The following is a 16,496-nucleotide window of genomic DNA, read 5'->3' as shown; positions in this document are numbered from 1 at the left end:
CTCCTGTTTGTTTTCTGCATTAATAATGCCTGGAGCTGAGGAGAAACAGAATACAGATTCAGTGTGACTGAGTGTAAAGGTCTCAATAAATTAAAGTTTTGTGTTCTCTTCTGATATATTATGAGCTTAAGTCAGAAATGTTGTATATTGGTATTTTGTCAGACATATTTTTCAAAAGTTCACTAAATTCTTGTATGGATTTTTCCTTCAAATAAATAGATAATAATTTTGAGAAGATATGATGCCCAGACAAGAGCTTAACACAGTCAAGAGCTAGAACTGGGAGTTCTAAACTTCCTGTCCTCTAATCTGCTCAGAAGCAGAAGAATAGAGATTTCCCTTAAACAGGACTGGGGAGCACTCCTACACATCCTGTGTAGCTTTTTGAAGTCAAAAAGGGGTTCATTAGATTAGAACAGCTTTGTAGCAAAAATAAATAAATCTGAAGTAGCTACTTCAGACAAATAAAATAGCATTGATACTAAGACTAATGTTGGTATCATAGAAGGGAGAGGATTGAATGGTAATATGAATTATGGAAAGTAACCCAAAGTTTCACCTTTGTCAAGTAAAAATGGAAACTATGCATTTCTTGCATGCTAGCTGCTAAAGTAAATCATCCTATGACATTGGGCAATGACAAATCTAATAACACCACTGCATACTAAGAATGTTATAATCATTGAAGACCATTCATCTGCAGGAAAAGAAACCTCTAATACCATCGTGAAGGGAAGTGATTGAGTTCTTGGGTATTTCTAAAAGGTAAATTCCTGAACTCTAGGTTGTCGTTCTTCCAAAATTTCTTAGGAAATAAGATATGGTTATCTTACTATATTCTGGTTCTCTCATCCAGTGAATGAAATAAGTATGAATAAGAATTATGCAGTCATCAAGAACACCTGACAAATAATGGACCTTGATTTCACTATTATTAAAGGAAATTTTAAAGTGGACACTGAAAAAAATCATGAGCATATATTAATACCACCATTTTACTGGGCCATTTCTATGCTACTTAAAGAAAACAAGATTCTTTCTTTAACTATCTTTAAAGAAGAATGGGACTCCATATAAGCCATCTTTACAGACCTTTATCAGTAACCTCTTCATTTTTGTCATCTGCATTAATAACTGAGTAGCCAAGATTCAATTTTAAACATGCAGATGGGTGATTGCTTGCTGGTTCATAGCTAATAATGTGGACTTCTCACCTGCTGAGAAGTCAGCGTTCGTTTGTTAGCACCAGTGTGAGGTTACTGTGAAGAACTGTTCGGTCTTATGTGAGTGAGGAAGGAAATTTCCTGAAATTGGAAATACGAAATAAGGTGACAGACAGTTTGTTAACAAGAAACTGATGAATGTAATTTTAATAAAAAATTATATATATACTGACAGTACAACCTTTTTTTTTGTGAGATCCATTCTCGTCATTCTCCCTTCAAGAATGTGTCCCTCCTCTTCCTACAGAACAGACTGAGCTTACATTAGCTTTAAATTTAGAATGATTGATTAAAGAAAAAAATTGTCCAAGTTTAACTTCCTTCCTAAATAAATTTAACTCACATATGAGTCATGTGGCACCATTTGTTTATAAAGTAAATAGATAAGCATTTTGCAGGCTAAGTATGGTTAGCTTGGCTATTTAATTGAAATAGTGGGATTACCATTTTGCTAGCATTTTTTAATGCATTTGATTGAAGCAGATGTGTACCACTTGATGAGTCGTGAGTGCAGAAAATAGATAAATCAATACTTTTACACATATGTTCTATTAATCTGGAATTGCAGTCAAATTCTTGTCGTGCTTGAAAGTCTTGAAAAAGAAAAAAAATAGTAAGGTAGCTCTTGCCCAAAATAAGTTAAATGATGTTAAATATTGACCAAATGTTCAACAGAGGTGTTCTGAGGAATATTAAGAGGTTAGGAACAACATAGTAAGGTCTGGAGAAGCTGATTTTTATAACTGTTATACTCAAGTTTGTAGAAGGTATGTGGGAAAACAATAATTTTTGACATTATAATATATTTCTAAAAGAAGAGTTTCTGATTTAGAAGAGGCAATAATTATCTGCTTAAGGTCTGTTATCCTCACAGTGGAACTAGTTTCTAATAGAAAGAAAACCAGAGTGGTATTTTAAAAATGCTTGAGAAAAGCCTTGTGAAGGGAGGCCATCTTTGTGTGATACTGGGAGATAAGTAAAGGAGAAAAGCCAAACGTTTTGTTTCAAGTGTGTATCTTCCTGTCAGATACACATTTTTGCTCCCCCAAGCCTATTTCAACTATCCTAAATTTCATATTGGTTTTCTTATTGGCTTTTGTTGGTTGGCACATACTCTCAGGTCCCTAATACTAATAGTCCACGTGTAGTCTTTATCAAGATTCAAGCCTTGTTTAATGCTTCAAATTTCTTAAAAAGATAGTCCTTTTGCACACATAGCGGGTGAATCAGTAATGGTTGTTTTGTTTCCTGTAATCAGAAAGTGAAGCCTGCTTTTTTAATGGAACGTTATTGAATTGAAGGCAAGTTTTATCTGTCTTTTTCTGTTTGCACTGTTTACTTTTAGAGCAGATTTCCATTTATGACCCAAGACTATTTCTTTACTTTTTTTTTTTTTTTTTTTTTTGGGAATGCACTTACTCTTAATGTGAGATGCTAGAAAAGTAACTGCTGTCAGTCTGGGAAAGTTTACAAAAACATAAAACAAATGTTTTTCACTTAAAGGCCCTTCTTCATCATCATCAAAGGCTTCTTCATCATCATTCCAAAACTCCATTGCAGGATAAGGAAATTACAGGACTTGAAGTCCTAAAGATTAAAGGATGACCTATCTGTGCCATGTTTGCCACTGTATGTGTTTAATGAAATGGTCAGATATCTGGAAAAAATACTTGCTACTTGGATTGCAGACAAAGAGCTGTCCCCTGAAGTTAGCATCAGAATTATCAGTTGAAAAAACAATTCATGGCTGATGCTCAGAGCATTGAGTACACTTCCTATATTTTCAGATATTCCTACTGCAGTTTCATTACTTTCTTCACAAAAATCAAGCAAATGATGGATTATTCTTCTTTCACTCCGCAGAAATGAACTGTGGAAAACATTCTGATATTTTCATGGCTTGAGGCTTCAGTGCCCAAAGAGAAAAATGTGACTTTTTCAGCAAAATCTTTAATTGATTTATAAATTGAAGAAAAATAATATATTGTTGTTAATTCACAAAAATTCTTTCTTCCCCCACGTTCTCATTTAATGTATGGGTAAATCTCGGAAAATGGCAAGAGTAAATTTGACGTCAGAAATGATCCATCTGAATAATACTTCACTTTTTTTTTCTTTCAGCATCTACCCTGAAATGCAGTTTTTCTTGTTTTCTGCATTTTCACATTTCTTAGATCCAAAAATCTTCCCAGAGTTTTTATTCTTGAAAGCTATATGAGATTGTTCTTTATAATTGGCTTTCTCCATCTTACTGTCCACCAAGAAGAACTGAGAAACTTCTTGAGCAAAAATCATGTGAAACTGTTATTCCAAGTATTGCTGAGAGACATGATATCATTTTTCTTCTCATTGTGGAAAGCAGAGGGCTCTTCTTTCTCTGTAGGATGCTCATCTTCAATTATTGATAGAATAATATTATCACAGTTGCAGTTACGATCCATTAAGGGATATAACTCAACCAGCTAAAAATACACATGGAATACTTAAACTACACATGAATATTCTGCTGTTCTGCACTATAGCCTGGGTTAGTAGACCTTGGATATTGTGTTCTACAATAAATACAAATGACAAAAACATCTTTAGAAAACACATTAAAGAGTGTCATAGTATCCATAAAACAAACTAAAGCAACACTGAAAATTTATCTTAAGCTGTCTTTCTCTACGTTTCTGTAATAGTTGAAGTAATGTCTGTGAAGTTTAAGAAGAAATTCATGACCTATTGCTTCTAACTTTAAGATCTCAAATAAAAAATTCTGTTGATGGAGATCAGAAGAGTACATGGCTATCTCAAGAAACTGGTTTGAAAAAAATGAGTCAACCTAAAGCAAATATAGCCCAGATCCATTCAGTCAGTAATTGCTTTGGGAGGGTGGCATCTTGAAATATTCCCACTTCTTTGCCTCTGACCAGAATCTTCACTAGTTAAGCAGATGTCTGTCTTGAGATTTGATACAGTCTCTTCACTTGGTTTCTTAGGCTTTGATTTGGTTTGCTTCCTTGGAGTACCTTTGTGCAGACACTGTCTTAAGCTCATATAAAATCTGTTCTTCCTTCTGTTACACAGCCTCCCTTCTGTCTTGCCAGCAGCTGAACACTACGATGAAAACTTCTGCCTGGTTCTCTGTTTATAAACTGTTGACCCTAGATCAAAATCCCTGGAAAAGTCTTGAATGGCCTCTGCAGAAAAGGTTTTGTCAGAACAAGTTGTGTTTCTGTCTTATTTGAGCTGGTGTATTTCTCATTAAACTAGGCGTTTAGGTATAATAATTTCCATATAATAGAAAAATTATCCTATTAAATAGTCACCAAATAGCCCTTTCAGATCTTCTTTCTTTATGAGCTATGATTACCTCGGTGATAATGTAAAATACAGAAGTAGGGGCTAAGAGCAATGTTCCTTTTTCTTTTTTTTTTTAAAGTCTCAATTAGGAAGTCACAGTTTTGACTTTTTTCAGATATGCAGTCTTATGGTGGCAGAAAGAATTTTGTTTAATATGTTATTGTTCAAAGACTGTTCTTTAGGTCTTTGTCAGAATTCAGAATACAGTCAGAATTCTGTATCAGAAACAAATTTTAGTAAGTTGGTTAATGTTGCTTAATGTTACTGTGCAAAAATTTGAATGATTGATTGTACCTTGCTCTTAAATATGAAAAAAATATGTAAGGAGATGTCCCTGAAAATAGCAATTGGGAGGGTCAGATTAAAATGTTTTACCATTCTTCTTTGCCTCCCTCTGTGCATAATGCTTAAGTAGTTGTTTTTAATGTTTTTTTGGACCAATGATCATGAGGAAAAAAAATTCAATTTAAAACAAGGGAACTAAGCAAGTAAATGTTATCCAGATTTTTGCCTAGAGCTTTAGCTTTTGTTACTTATGTTTTCAATCACATATGCTTTATGTTGCACAGCTTTCCAACCATCTTACTCTACAGATTTTTTAAAAGGTCATAAAATGATTTTCTTATGTAAAGGTACACTGAGGGAGAGAGCATTGTGAAAATATTTGATATCTTTTCAGATTTGTATAGGAATAGGCATTTAAATAAGACTGACTAAAGTAACCATGTCCTTTTAATTGTCCTTTTTTGTTGTTGCTACTGTTTTTTCAAAAAACATTTAACAAAACAGTTGAACAATGCATTATTTTCTTGCATAAGCAGTAAGAAATCACAGAATCACAGAGATGTGTTTTTGCCCAGGGAAAAGCTAGACTAGAGTCCACATCACAGTCCCTTTAGGTAATGGGTAATTAATTGCCCTTCTGGGAGTGCCTGACTGTCGGCAAGAAGATCTATATAGCAAACCCTACTCACTCAAGCAAAATCAGCTGTTTGCTTAACACAGAAGGTGTTCAGAAGGTGTCTTGAGTTGCCCTGGGCACACTGAGCAGTGTTCACCTGAGCCATGTGGCCATAAATGGTCTCTTCCAGGGGGCATTTCCAGCTAGCAGCAATATAGGCAGCTGAGAACAGTAACATTTCACCCACGTCAGCTCATGGGAGACACGTACGCACCCTTGCTTTTGGAGCACTAAGAAGGTAGTTTGGGGACTGAGTTTTCTTCTGTCTCTCCTGCTGAGTGTGTAAATGAGTATTTACAGAATCTCAGAATCATACCATTTGGAAAGGATCTCTGAAGATCATCTAGTCCAACCTCTCTGCTAAAGTTGATTGTGTACAGATTGGAAGCAGACTGGAAAACAGCCAGGCAGGTTTTGAGTATCTCCAGAAAAGAAGGCTCCACAACTGCTTTCTGGGCAGTTGTTCCAGTGTTCTGCAATCCTCAAAATGAAGAAATTTTTCCTCATGCTCAGTTAGAACTTACTGTGTTTCAGTTTGTGCTCATTGCCCCTTGTTCTGGGCATCAACAAAAAAGCCTGGCCCCATTCCTCCCACTTTCCTCCCACTCTTTAGATTCCTGAGTATTGAGAAGATACCTGCTCAGTCTTCTCTTCATCAAGCTGAACAGTCCCAGGTCTCTCAGCATTTCTTCATAAGGTGGGTGCTCAAAGCCCCTCATATTTGTAGACCTCTTCTGGACTCTTTCTAGAACTTTGCTATCTTCCTTGATCCAAGGAGCTCAGAATTGGGCACAGTACTCTGGATGTGGCCTCACCAGGGCAAAGTAGGGGGGAAAGACCAGTTCCATCAGCAGAAATGCTTGGAAATGTTCAACAGGTTCAACTTTGGAAGTGGTGGATGAGTTTGGCAGTTGTAGCAAAAGTTTAATATGAACTAGAGCTCAACATAAAGCATTAGTGGCAGGATTTATGCTGAGCCTAGGGCAGAAATGTAGGAACATGTAAAAGTGTGGCAACTCTATTAAATGGTGAATGGTTCTTGACTGGGAAAGACCCTTAGCACCAAATATGACTTCAAAATGTGTCCAGCTTTGAATGAGGGCCTGAACTAAATGAACAACCCTTCCAGCCTAACTTGTTCTATGACTTTGTCATTCTTGATGTGTTTACACAGAATAGTGTAAAACAGCATGTTAGTTCAGACACTCTTTACATATAGATCTATCCCAGAGAGTATGTTGCATACTGATCATTACTGTTTGTGTAATTATTGTAGTGAGCACTGTAACAGTTGCAATTGGTAGTAGTCAGAAAAAAATCTAAATATATATAATTGTATGTAATTTTAGCAAACTGAGAAAATGATCTAAGACTGCAGTCATAATGCTTGGCTGCGTATAAACCTGAATAAACTGTTGTTACTGTTTTGTTATGAGTGCAGATATTTCTTATGGGACCATTCTAGTAAATGAGATAATTCTTAGTGTATTCATGTTGGGGGTTGGGGGTGTTGTCAAGCTATCTTCTCTTCCCTAATTTCCCTTATCCCTCCTAAGAATTGCTATAATTTTAGTGTCTCAACATCTATAAACCTGATGTGCAAAAATGCCAAATTACAGCTTTATAGGAGGAGAACCTAGACTAGCCATGACTGTTAACAGCGAAGGTTCGTGCCCTGTGACTCAGAAGGGAAAAGCTGAGAGGGATTTTGTTTTAATTTTCTTCTATTTCAATCTTGGCTTTCTCTCAGCTTCTCCCTGCACCCTGTAATCTCCATTTAAGCCTACAAACAATTCAGAATCTGAAATTACTGGCATGACAGTGGCTTTACTGGCATTCGCTGGTGATGGAGCGTACTGATCTCCATTTCTCAAAAATCAGAACAAGAAAATTGTCCCAAAGCATGCCTGCTCACTGTCGTGGGTCTGCTTTTTGTGGGCAGTTAAATTGAGACTTACTAGTTTACCTTGCCAAATTGGGTAGCATGGAAACATCAGTTCTTCTAAGAAGTTTTGGAGTTAGATTTGTTCTGTAGTTAGATGATGCAACTCTATTCAAGACTAATTACTAAAATTGACAGGTGTATATATATATAAAGAAAAAGCGATTGGTTTATTAATTACATGTATTTTTGACAATTTGTTATTTAACAGCAGGGTTTTGGTGCAGATACCCATGCAGACATGTGGTGTGAGAATTCTCTATCCATAATTTGAGAGGTCTGTGAACAAAGACTTTCTTATTTAGGCTCTGTTTTATTTCTTCGGTGCTTTTTTTTTTTGTTTTTGTTTTGGTCAGTTTCTATGAGTGGCAGGATATTTACATCTCTTCAATTGAAGTAAAATGGAAAGGTTATATACCATTGCAAGATGTCTTATCCAAGGGCAGATAGAAAATGCTGCATGCTAATAAAGAGAAACTGCACCAAACCAAAAAGTGCCATTAGCTGTTGGCTCTGTGACTGTGAGATGAGATCTGAATCAAAAGGATGTAAGAAGTTGGCAGCTGTGCATTGGTAGCTGAGTGTCTGCTGTTACACTTAAAGCAGTGTCAGAAAATGAGGCTGTGAAATATTAATTGGCTTGGTAGGAAGGGAGGGAACATTGTTGTTTAGTTGAATAAGATGATGAAACATTAAAAAATGTCAGATGGAAAGGTAAGTTAAATGAACAGATCTGTGTTTATTCATCTAGACATTACTGTTTCTGAAACAGTAATACAGCTTCTTCTATAAAATAAGTAGTAAATATTACTTTTAATTAATGCTAAATTAGCCTGCACGTGTTAACTTTATTGTTTCCAAGTTATTGTAGCAAACATGGTAGCCATTTTCTGCAAAAATGTTTTTTGAGGAATGTTATACAGGCTTCATAAGAATAACTTCATTTTCATCACATAAGTCACCCAGAACTAGGAGTGATAATATTTCAAATGCAGCCACTTATGCAAAGAAGTAATGGTACTTTGAAACAGTTGCAGTTAATTTTGTATGTGTTGCTACTAATTATTTCAACAGGTGACTGAGCTAGAGTGTGTGAGCAGTCAAGCCAATGCAGTCCACACACATAAAACAGAATTAAACCAGACAATACAGGAATTAGAATCTACACTGAAGAAGAAAGAAGAGGTATTTGCTAATGTTTATTTATTTATTTATTGTTACATAATTTCTAAAGATTTTGGATATTAATCTTGCAGTGACTGGTAAACACTGTTATTTCCTATAGATGTTAAAAAGTTAAAATAAATGTTTAGCTGATTTGAAAAAAATTAATATATTTTTATTATATAATTGCAGTTGAATGTAGCGCTGGGCATCCGAAGAACAAAAAAAATGTATCATTTTTTTCCCTTATGGTATTTCTGAGATCTTTTTGTGCAAAAATAAATCTACGTTGTGGCAGAAGTGGTTTCTTTAGAGCAGTTATCATCACACTGATGCTATGAAGACTCACTAAGAAGGAAGACAGTCATAAGCATGCTTTCTTTTTCTGGAGAGAGGGATTTGGAGCGAGAAATAGATCAATGCTCTTTTCAGACCAATCTGTATTTCAAGCTACATTAATATAGCTGACTTTTATGATCCCTAAGATCAGCCCTTCAAAGCAAGTCAAATCTCCAGCCAGTAACAGGAATGATATTAATTGTGCTGTCTGCCTTTGTGCTAGACCCTTTGTGCAGATCACCTGGAAAATGGAAGAGATTGGAATGAGACCTATATTGACATGGGTCCTAGAGAAAAGCAGATTTATACTACATAATGATTGAGAATCAGCCCTTTTAGGATAGGAAAAAGGTGGAAGGAGAGCCTCATATGATGGTTTGTTTGCCCTATTCAAGATCAGCTTCTTTGAGCCCTCCATGAAAGACAAAGCGTGCACTGGTATGGGTTTTTGGAGATCCAGTGTGACTTTCAGGATCTTGCCTCCCGCAGAGTTTGGGGCTGTTGTTAGCTCCTTCTGAGGAGAATGCAGGAGAGGGACTCCTTGTAGTAAATAGAATATCCTCCCAAAACGGAAGAAAACCTTTTTCAGGCTCCCTCATACTTGAGATTAACCAACTTACGTTGGCAATGTTTCCCATTTTGGTCCCCATCCATGCTCTTTCAAATTATGCTGGGATGCTGAATGCAAAGACCTCTTTGCAAAGGAAAGGCAAGTACAGCCCTCTGTTTAAAAGTATTTATTAGCTTTAAGTTTCTTACAGAAATCAATGGCCAAAGCAGGCAATTTTTTTGACATAATAAAATACAGATGAAAATTGGATTTTTCTCATGAAAAAATGAGGGGGGAGTAGGGGAAGGTTGAATTCTAGTAGATCATGAAGTCTACAATTTTCAACTGCAAGAACCTTTTATATTCTAGGAGAAAAACTGTTTCATCTTTTGAAGCAGAAGAGGCTTGGACTTATGTAACAAAGAAAATACTTATTATTGTTGTTCATCCACAATTGAATGGCCTTTTTAGGATTATGATTCAGGAATATTGAGAGCATGGCTTATTTCGCATGGCAGTAGCCAGTTGCCCATCTTGGTACTTTTGCTACGGCTGATTCAAGAGAAGAAGAAGAAAAAGTCAGCTTACCTGCGTTGAAGCCAAACCACTAGTGTCTTGTTAAAGGGATTGTTTGTTCTCCTTTAGGAAATCGAAAGATTGAAACAAGAAATCGACAATGCCAGAGAACTCCAGGCACAGAGGGATTCTTTGACCCAGAAGTTACAGGTGAGCTATAGTGCACCATCTTCATTTAGATAGAAGGGCAACATGGTCTTCAGGTGAGCAGATTACATCAGCAATTTATGCTGTATTGGTTGAAGTGGTGGATCAGGATGCTCCTTGGGAATTTATTCCACAATTTCCATCTGCAATAAAACATTACATTTTTCCTGAGGGAACTGACCCAAATTCCATTTAGAACACCACAAATCTCCACCCAACTCTGGAGCTGAAACGAATTTGAATGCAGACTTCAGAATTTTGATATAACTGGAAATTCAGGCATTAAACAGTTCCAAATCCAAAGCGCTAAATGTGACCGTCACTGTTCCTTATACGCCTTGACCCAAATCACACTAAACACAAGCTCCATCAAGCTGTACACAGCTAAATGATCATTAAACAAGTATCCTTTGAAATACATTATATGAATTGGAACGTTCTTGAATCTCATTTTTAACCTACAGAATAAACCATATAAGAACAAAAGTACTTTATTCATTTTCCTCCTTTTTTAATTTTTTTTTTTTAAAGTATGTTATTAGGACGTTACTTTGAAGATTTTACTTTTAATACATCTGTTCCACTATTCCAAAAATTATTGCTGGGTGTAGACTAATCATGGGAATTTTCATCTGACAAGGAACTTATCTGAGACTTAAAAAAGAGATAATAATGAAAGTTAGAAATTGTTCTTGTATGTAATAGTATCAGTATGAAATCTCATGACAAGTAGTAATGAGTTGGAAAGCAGCTATCCTTAGTAAGGAGAATAATGAGACCAGTATAAGATTAAAGATGTCTTAAAATTAAAGAATGCTAAGTCTTTATTAACAATTATAAAGTTTGCAGCATTTTTTTGTATATGCATATCTGCAGTTAACAAGTAGATTTATTATGTATGTGTCCGTATGTCACTTTGTAGGTGATCAGTTTCTTAAAATGGTTATACGTGGTTCTATTGAAATAAGTTTAAAGCTGTCTTAAGATCTGAGATAAAAGTTGCTGTTCTTCAGGTTCAAGCTTGTTGCTGACTAGATGCAGCTCTTTCAAAAGATCTTGAATCTTTGCTTACTGCAGCACTCCCCCTGCTTTGATAGTTACAGCCTTCTCTGAATCCTTCACCCTATGTCTGTGACGTCAGAGAGAAATGGTGTTTTCATCTATAACCCCAGACTGCCCATCCCACGTATGTTAATGTAGTAGACCTGTTGCCTGGATGGATGATTGTTTCTAGAGTCGTTATCTGTTCATCACACTCTTTTCTCTTCTGATTTATGTCTTCCCCTCTTGTGTTCACAAATGGATTACATAACTAATTGGAATGCAGCCTGTATGAAAAGCACTGTCCAAAAATTATTATTTCAAGTTATTTTGCATTTCTGACACACTTGTGGGGAATTAATTAGAAATCAATCATAGGCAAATTTAATAAGTAGAGGCATGCTATCACTGTGAAGGGTAAATATCAGGGCCCTTGTTACGTAATAATTTCATTAGTTAAGACATAAGAGTGAGTCACAATGAGTGTGACTCATGATAAGTGAGGATATCTTTATTACTGTGCCTGATCCCTGAGTGTAGCTGTTGTATACGGTCTGAATATTTTATTCTGATCCTTTCTCTGACTTCCCCAAGAGATCCATACAGTGCAAATAACAAACATGACTTCTTAATAATTTATTTATTTTCTAAGAGGAAATAATATATGAAAAGACGTTATGTCTTCTGTAGGAGCATCTAAAGACAATGTCCAGAGTCTGAATGGATCATCAGTGTCAGTTTATTGTCAACTGGGATTAACTGCATATAAAGGGAAATGATACAACTGAGGGAATAGATTGTATTACATGGATACCTCTCCACTTCTTCCATTAATAAGGAACAATTTTGAGGAAAACTGATCTGCAATGGGAGGCTGCACATTAGCAGGACGTGAATTCTGAATTGAGTATTGTTATAAAAGTCACTAATACTAACCCAAGCTAAAGATGTGTGGGGATCAAAAATAACAGTCGGGAAGTAATGTTTTCCAGAAATTAATTGCAAAAGGCTTGCTCAGTCAGTTCTGCATGAGCTATGGGTGGGACTGTGCCATCCCAGCAGAGCCAAGAGGACACTGAGTTCCCTGGCTCACCCTGGACATGCCTGCTTGGCTTCAGGGTGCTGCGCCATCACACAGCACCACATGGCGCAGTCCTCACCAGAGCTTGGCCTGCAGGGCAGGTGCAGGACAACCTGCAGTGGGTGTCGGTGTTGGCCGGGGTGACAGTCAGCTCTTTTGTTTCTGACAGCTGTGAGGTCATTACCTAAGCACAAACATCTGTTTTAATTTATGGTGTGCCTACAAACAGTCTTCTTCAGTTAGTTTCCTTTAATCCTTCGGCGACCATGTTGGTCTGTGTCAAATGGTTTAAAATAATTTTCATGCTGGCAGCGAGGGGTAATTCCTGTCAGCTGTGCTGTTCGAGACCAGTGGCCAAAATTCTGTTGCAGAATCACATAATCGTAGGGATTGGAAGGGGCCTCTGGAGATCATCTAGTGCAGTGCCCTGCTACAGCAGGCTCCCTACAGCCAGTTGCACATGTTGGTGTCCATGAGGGTTTTGAGTAGCTCCAGAGGGTTTTAAAATCTCTGTTAACTTGCCACTTTACAGAGGAGCAGTGAACGAGGTATTCCAGTTACAAGGAGATTAGAGACTAGAGGTCCTGAGCTCAACAGAGCTCTCCCTATCCAGGTCTGGGGCTCTGCCTTCCACCCCTGTGGCACCTGGAGAGCTTTGAGGGCGACAGAGGAATGGCAGTGCAATCAGTGGGAGGTGGGGAGGGCAGGAAGAGAAGTTTGCTGCTGGCAGAGGCTGCTTGGGGTGTCAGGCCTCCCTCCCGAAGACTAAGTGAAATGGGTTGGTCTGAAAGCTCAGAGCAGCTCTGTTTAAGCTTTGTGCTGCAAAGCTGCTGTAAAGAAAGGAGGTGTTTTAAAAATGCTAGCGTATGTAGGTACTAATTCAGAATTTACTTTTCTAGAAATGGCTGCTCAAGGTGCATTAAGTAGACTGTTCCTGTGCTGCCTGCAGAAGTGGTTTCCGTAGCTAAAATTAAGAAATTCATCAGGAATGCATGAGACGTGCAGTGAATGAGACAGAGCAGCATGCTGTTGCAAAGCGATGTGACCGTGCTCTAGCAATGAGATGCGAAAGGGCCCCGGTGTGTGCTGGGAGCAGAGCTCATCTGCAGGCACCATCCTGTGCTTGTGGGAGGCTGCTCCAGGTCACGGCTTGCACTCGTGTTTTTAAATATGCTACAGGTGATTTCACCTGTCCTGCTAGTTTTTATTCCAGTCTTAATTTTTAGTGTGAAAAAGCATGCAACATGAGACAGAAGTTAGGCAGTACTCCTCACAACACAAAGCAGTGCCCAGGTTGAGCTTCTGTGTGAGGCCACCTCCTGGAGACTCTGCGTGGAGCAATTCATCCAGGTTAAGTAAGGGGACCTGAAAAGCCATATTCATTAAGTGCCACATTTCCAAATTTTAAAGTGATAACTGAACGTAACACCTTGCATACTAACAGAATTTTATTCCTCTCCAGAAGCGTCTGTCCTTCAGATGAATTACTAAAAAAAAATGGAAGAAAGGTTAGATACTCAGTCCTAATAGAAATGTCAGTTCTGGTTTTAGTACTACGGAAACTTTAAAGGATTGCAAATTGTTCTGAAAACAAAAGTAGCTCATGAATACCAGGAGGAGGTTTGACTGCTGTCTGTTTGTAGCCAATACATTAACATGTTATGTATTTTCTCTGAAGGAAGTAGAAATTCGAAACAAAGACCTGGAGGGCCAGCTGTCTGACCTAGAGCAACGTCTGGAGAAAAGTCAGAATGAGCAAGAAGCTTTTCGCAATAACTTGAAGACACTCTTAGAAATTCTTGACGGAAAAATATTTGAACTAACAGAATTACGAGATAACTTGGCCAAGCTAATAGAATGCAGCTAAAGAAAATGGGATTTCAGTGCCAATCAGCTTAAAGATGCACTGTCTCTCTTCATAGGACTTTGTTGGGCTCTGCATCAAAGTTGCACAAAATTAGAAATGCTCCTCTGAGAGGGTTTGTTTTAAATTTGAGACATATTTCAATGTAAAATTCAGAACTCAGCTTGTAGCTAGCTGAAGAAAAAACAAACAACAAAAAACTTGAATTACAAATTACCTCCTTGTACTTTATTGGCCATAGATAACTTGAATGATATTAACACTAATTGAATGCAATCCTTTTCTAATTATCGGTGATGGAAGAATTACCAGTGTCCCAGATCACATCCCTTTTTTGTGAAAGACAAAATATAGGTTATCTTCTCTTTTATTTATTTAATATATTTAATTGCTATGTTTTGTGCAAGAACTTAGTGATGACAGCCCTATATTTTGTTGTTAATAATTTCTCAGGATTCTTTGCGCTGTGGAAAAACAGTGCCATTATCAATTTATTCTTGCCAGGAGTGAGAGAGAGTTGCATCTTTAATTGAAACAAAGTTCCTAATTGCTTGTGTGAAGTTCTTCTTTTTGGGTATTTCAGTTGGTTGGTCAGCTGGTTTTTGTTTGTTCGTTTGTTTTTTTAATCTCTCTATATACTGGGATATACCGTATTTCTTTATGGAGCTTACTCTGGTGTTCTACAATATTGTCCACTGTAAGGTTTACATTATCGTATGAATTCCGTGTAATTGCGGTGAGATACTCTCTCCCGCTAAATCTGTATGTTGAAGCCAACCAATGATGGCAGGTGAGTCCCCGAGGAAAAAAAAAAAAAGAAAAGAAAATGAGAATTTTAAATGTAAGATTTGACATGCACAGATAACGAGAAATAGCTACTCATTTGTTGTCTGGCCTTGCTGCATATATCAAATACCTATGTCAAATTAACTGTTAGCCTGTTCTGCAGGAGACTTTCAGAATGTCACATGAATTTCAGATTTTGTGAATAATGGCTTATGGGGAGCAATATTTATTATAGACTGCATTAAGGGCAAGAGATGTTGCAAGGGACTACTTGGACACTGAACTTGTCCAGCCAAGAAGGGTGTTTGTAAAAGTCTTGCAGTCATAACAAGTTGAAATGGAGACATGTTTACTCTTTTATGGGTCTTCATATCACATCCTTATTGAAACAACACCAGGCAATATTCACAGCTGTTAACAAAAAGCTTAAAAACAGGAGCTAATTGAATCCAGTTATCCTCAATGAGCAGGTTTTAAAGTTGTCTTGAGGAAATTTTAACAGACTTTTGGCAACCACACATTTCTTTATATAATAGATTTACTTAAAAAAAACAACAACAACAAAAACCAACTCCAAAAGGTAAGCCAAGTGTGACGTGTCTTGCTTCAAAGTACATTATTGCCATAAATTAATTGCTTATAATTTTGAAGAGGGCTTTTTTAAAATGTATGAATGAGTGTCAGACTTCAGAGTCGAAAGATGCACTGTTTGCTCCCCAAGTTTATTTGAATGTTAAACATGAAATCTAGCTGCTTATAAATTTGTACAACATAATTTTCTCCACTTAGAGACTGCTACTGAAAACTAGAAAAGATAAGTTTGTTTTTGTGTGTACTGTATGTATATACCATATAATACACACAGGTTCTCATTTATATTAGAAATACATGCTTTATTTCTAAAATACTGTTTTTTTCTCTTTACCAGTGATTTATCAGGTGTCCCCTGACTAGTCAGGAAAGTGGTTTAGGTCAAATGCTAAACCATCATGTATTATACTGTATGTAATGTACACAATGTTTAAGTTTTATCCATATTTTTAGGGTATTTTCTCACCTATTTTATTTATTGATGGGGTGGAGGAGCTTGATTCAGTGTGCTACTGGTTGAAAACTTTGTGATGAACTACATGTTTTTCTTTCAGTGATTTTAGGCAGTGATGTGTACATCTTCATCAGGTCCACATGAGCAAATATCACAAGATTTCAATTTAACTGGGGATGTTTGGGCCCGATTTTCCTGTCACTTGTGCTGCTGTAAACCAGATGCGTCCCTGATGTGGTGTCAGCAATGTTTGGCTGGCATAACATTGGAGGAAATGCAAGGAGAATCTGGCCCGTTAATTATTGCTCAGTGGACATAATAAGGATGAAGAAAGAATAAAAACATTAGAAACTTGATGATGGAATAAATGTAATATTATTTTTAATGATATTATTATCGACATTTTTAAAGATATGATGTCATTTACATGTG

General features: G+C 36.9%; 1 protein-coding gene across 1 annotated transcript in view; it reads left to right on the top strand.

Moving 5' to 3' along the window:
• HOMER1 (homer scaffold protein 1) overlaps positions 1–15,060 on the top strand; it is an 89,404-nt gene extending 74,344 nt beyond the window's left edge. The window contains exons 7-9 of the mRNA XM_031610165.2: positions 8,546–8,656; positions 10,170–10,250; positions 14,048–15,060. Of these exons, the coding sequence (XP_031466025.2) occupies positions 8,546–8,656; positions 10,170–10,250; positions 14,048–14,236 (381 nt within the window). The 3' untranslated portion in view covers positions 14,237–15,060. The remainder of the gene's footprint in view (positions 1–8,545; positions 8,657–10,169; positions 10,251–14,047) is intronic.
• The last annotated feature ends 1,436 nt before the right edge of the window (positions 15,061–16,496 follow it).

Source organism: Phasianus colchicus, chromosome Z (assembly GCF_987193195.1).
Source record: "Phasianus colchicus chromosome Z, bPhaCol1.hap1.1, whole genome shotgun sequence".
NCBI classification, from domain to species: Eukaryota; Metazoa; Chordata; class Aves; order Galliformes; family Phasianidae; genus Phasianus; species Phasianus colchicus.
The sequence above is the reverse complement of the archived record's forward strand: the minus strand, read 5'-3'. Positions and strand labels throughout refer to the sequence as shown.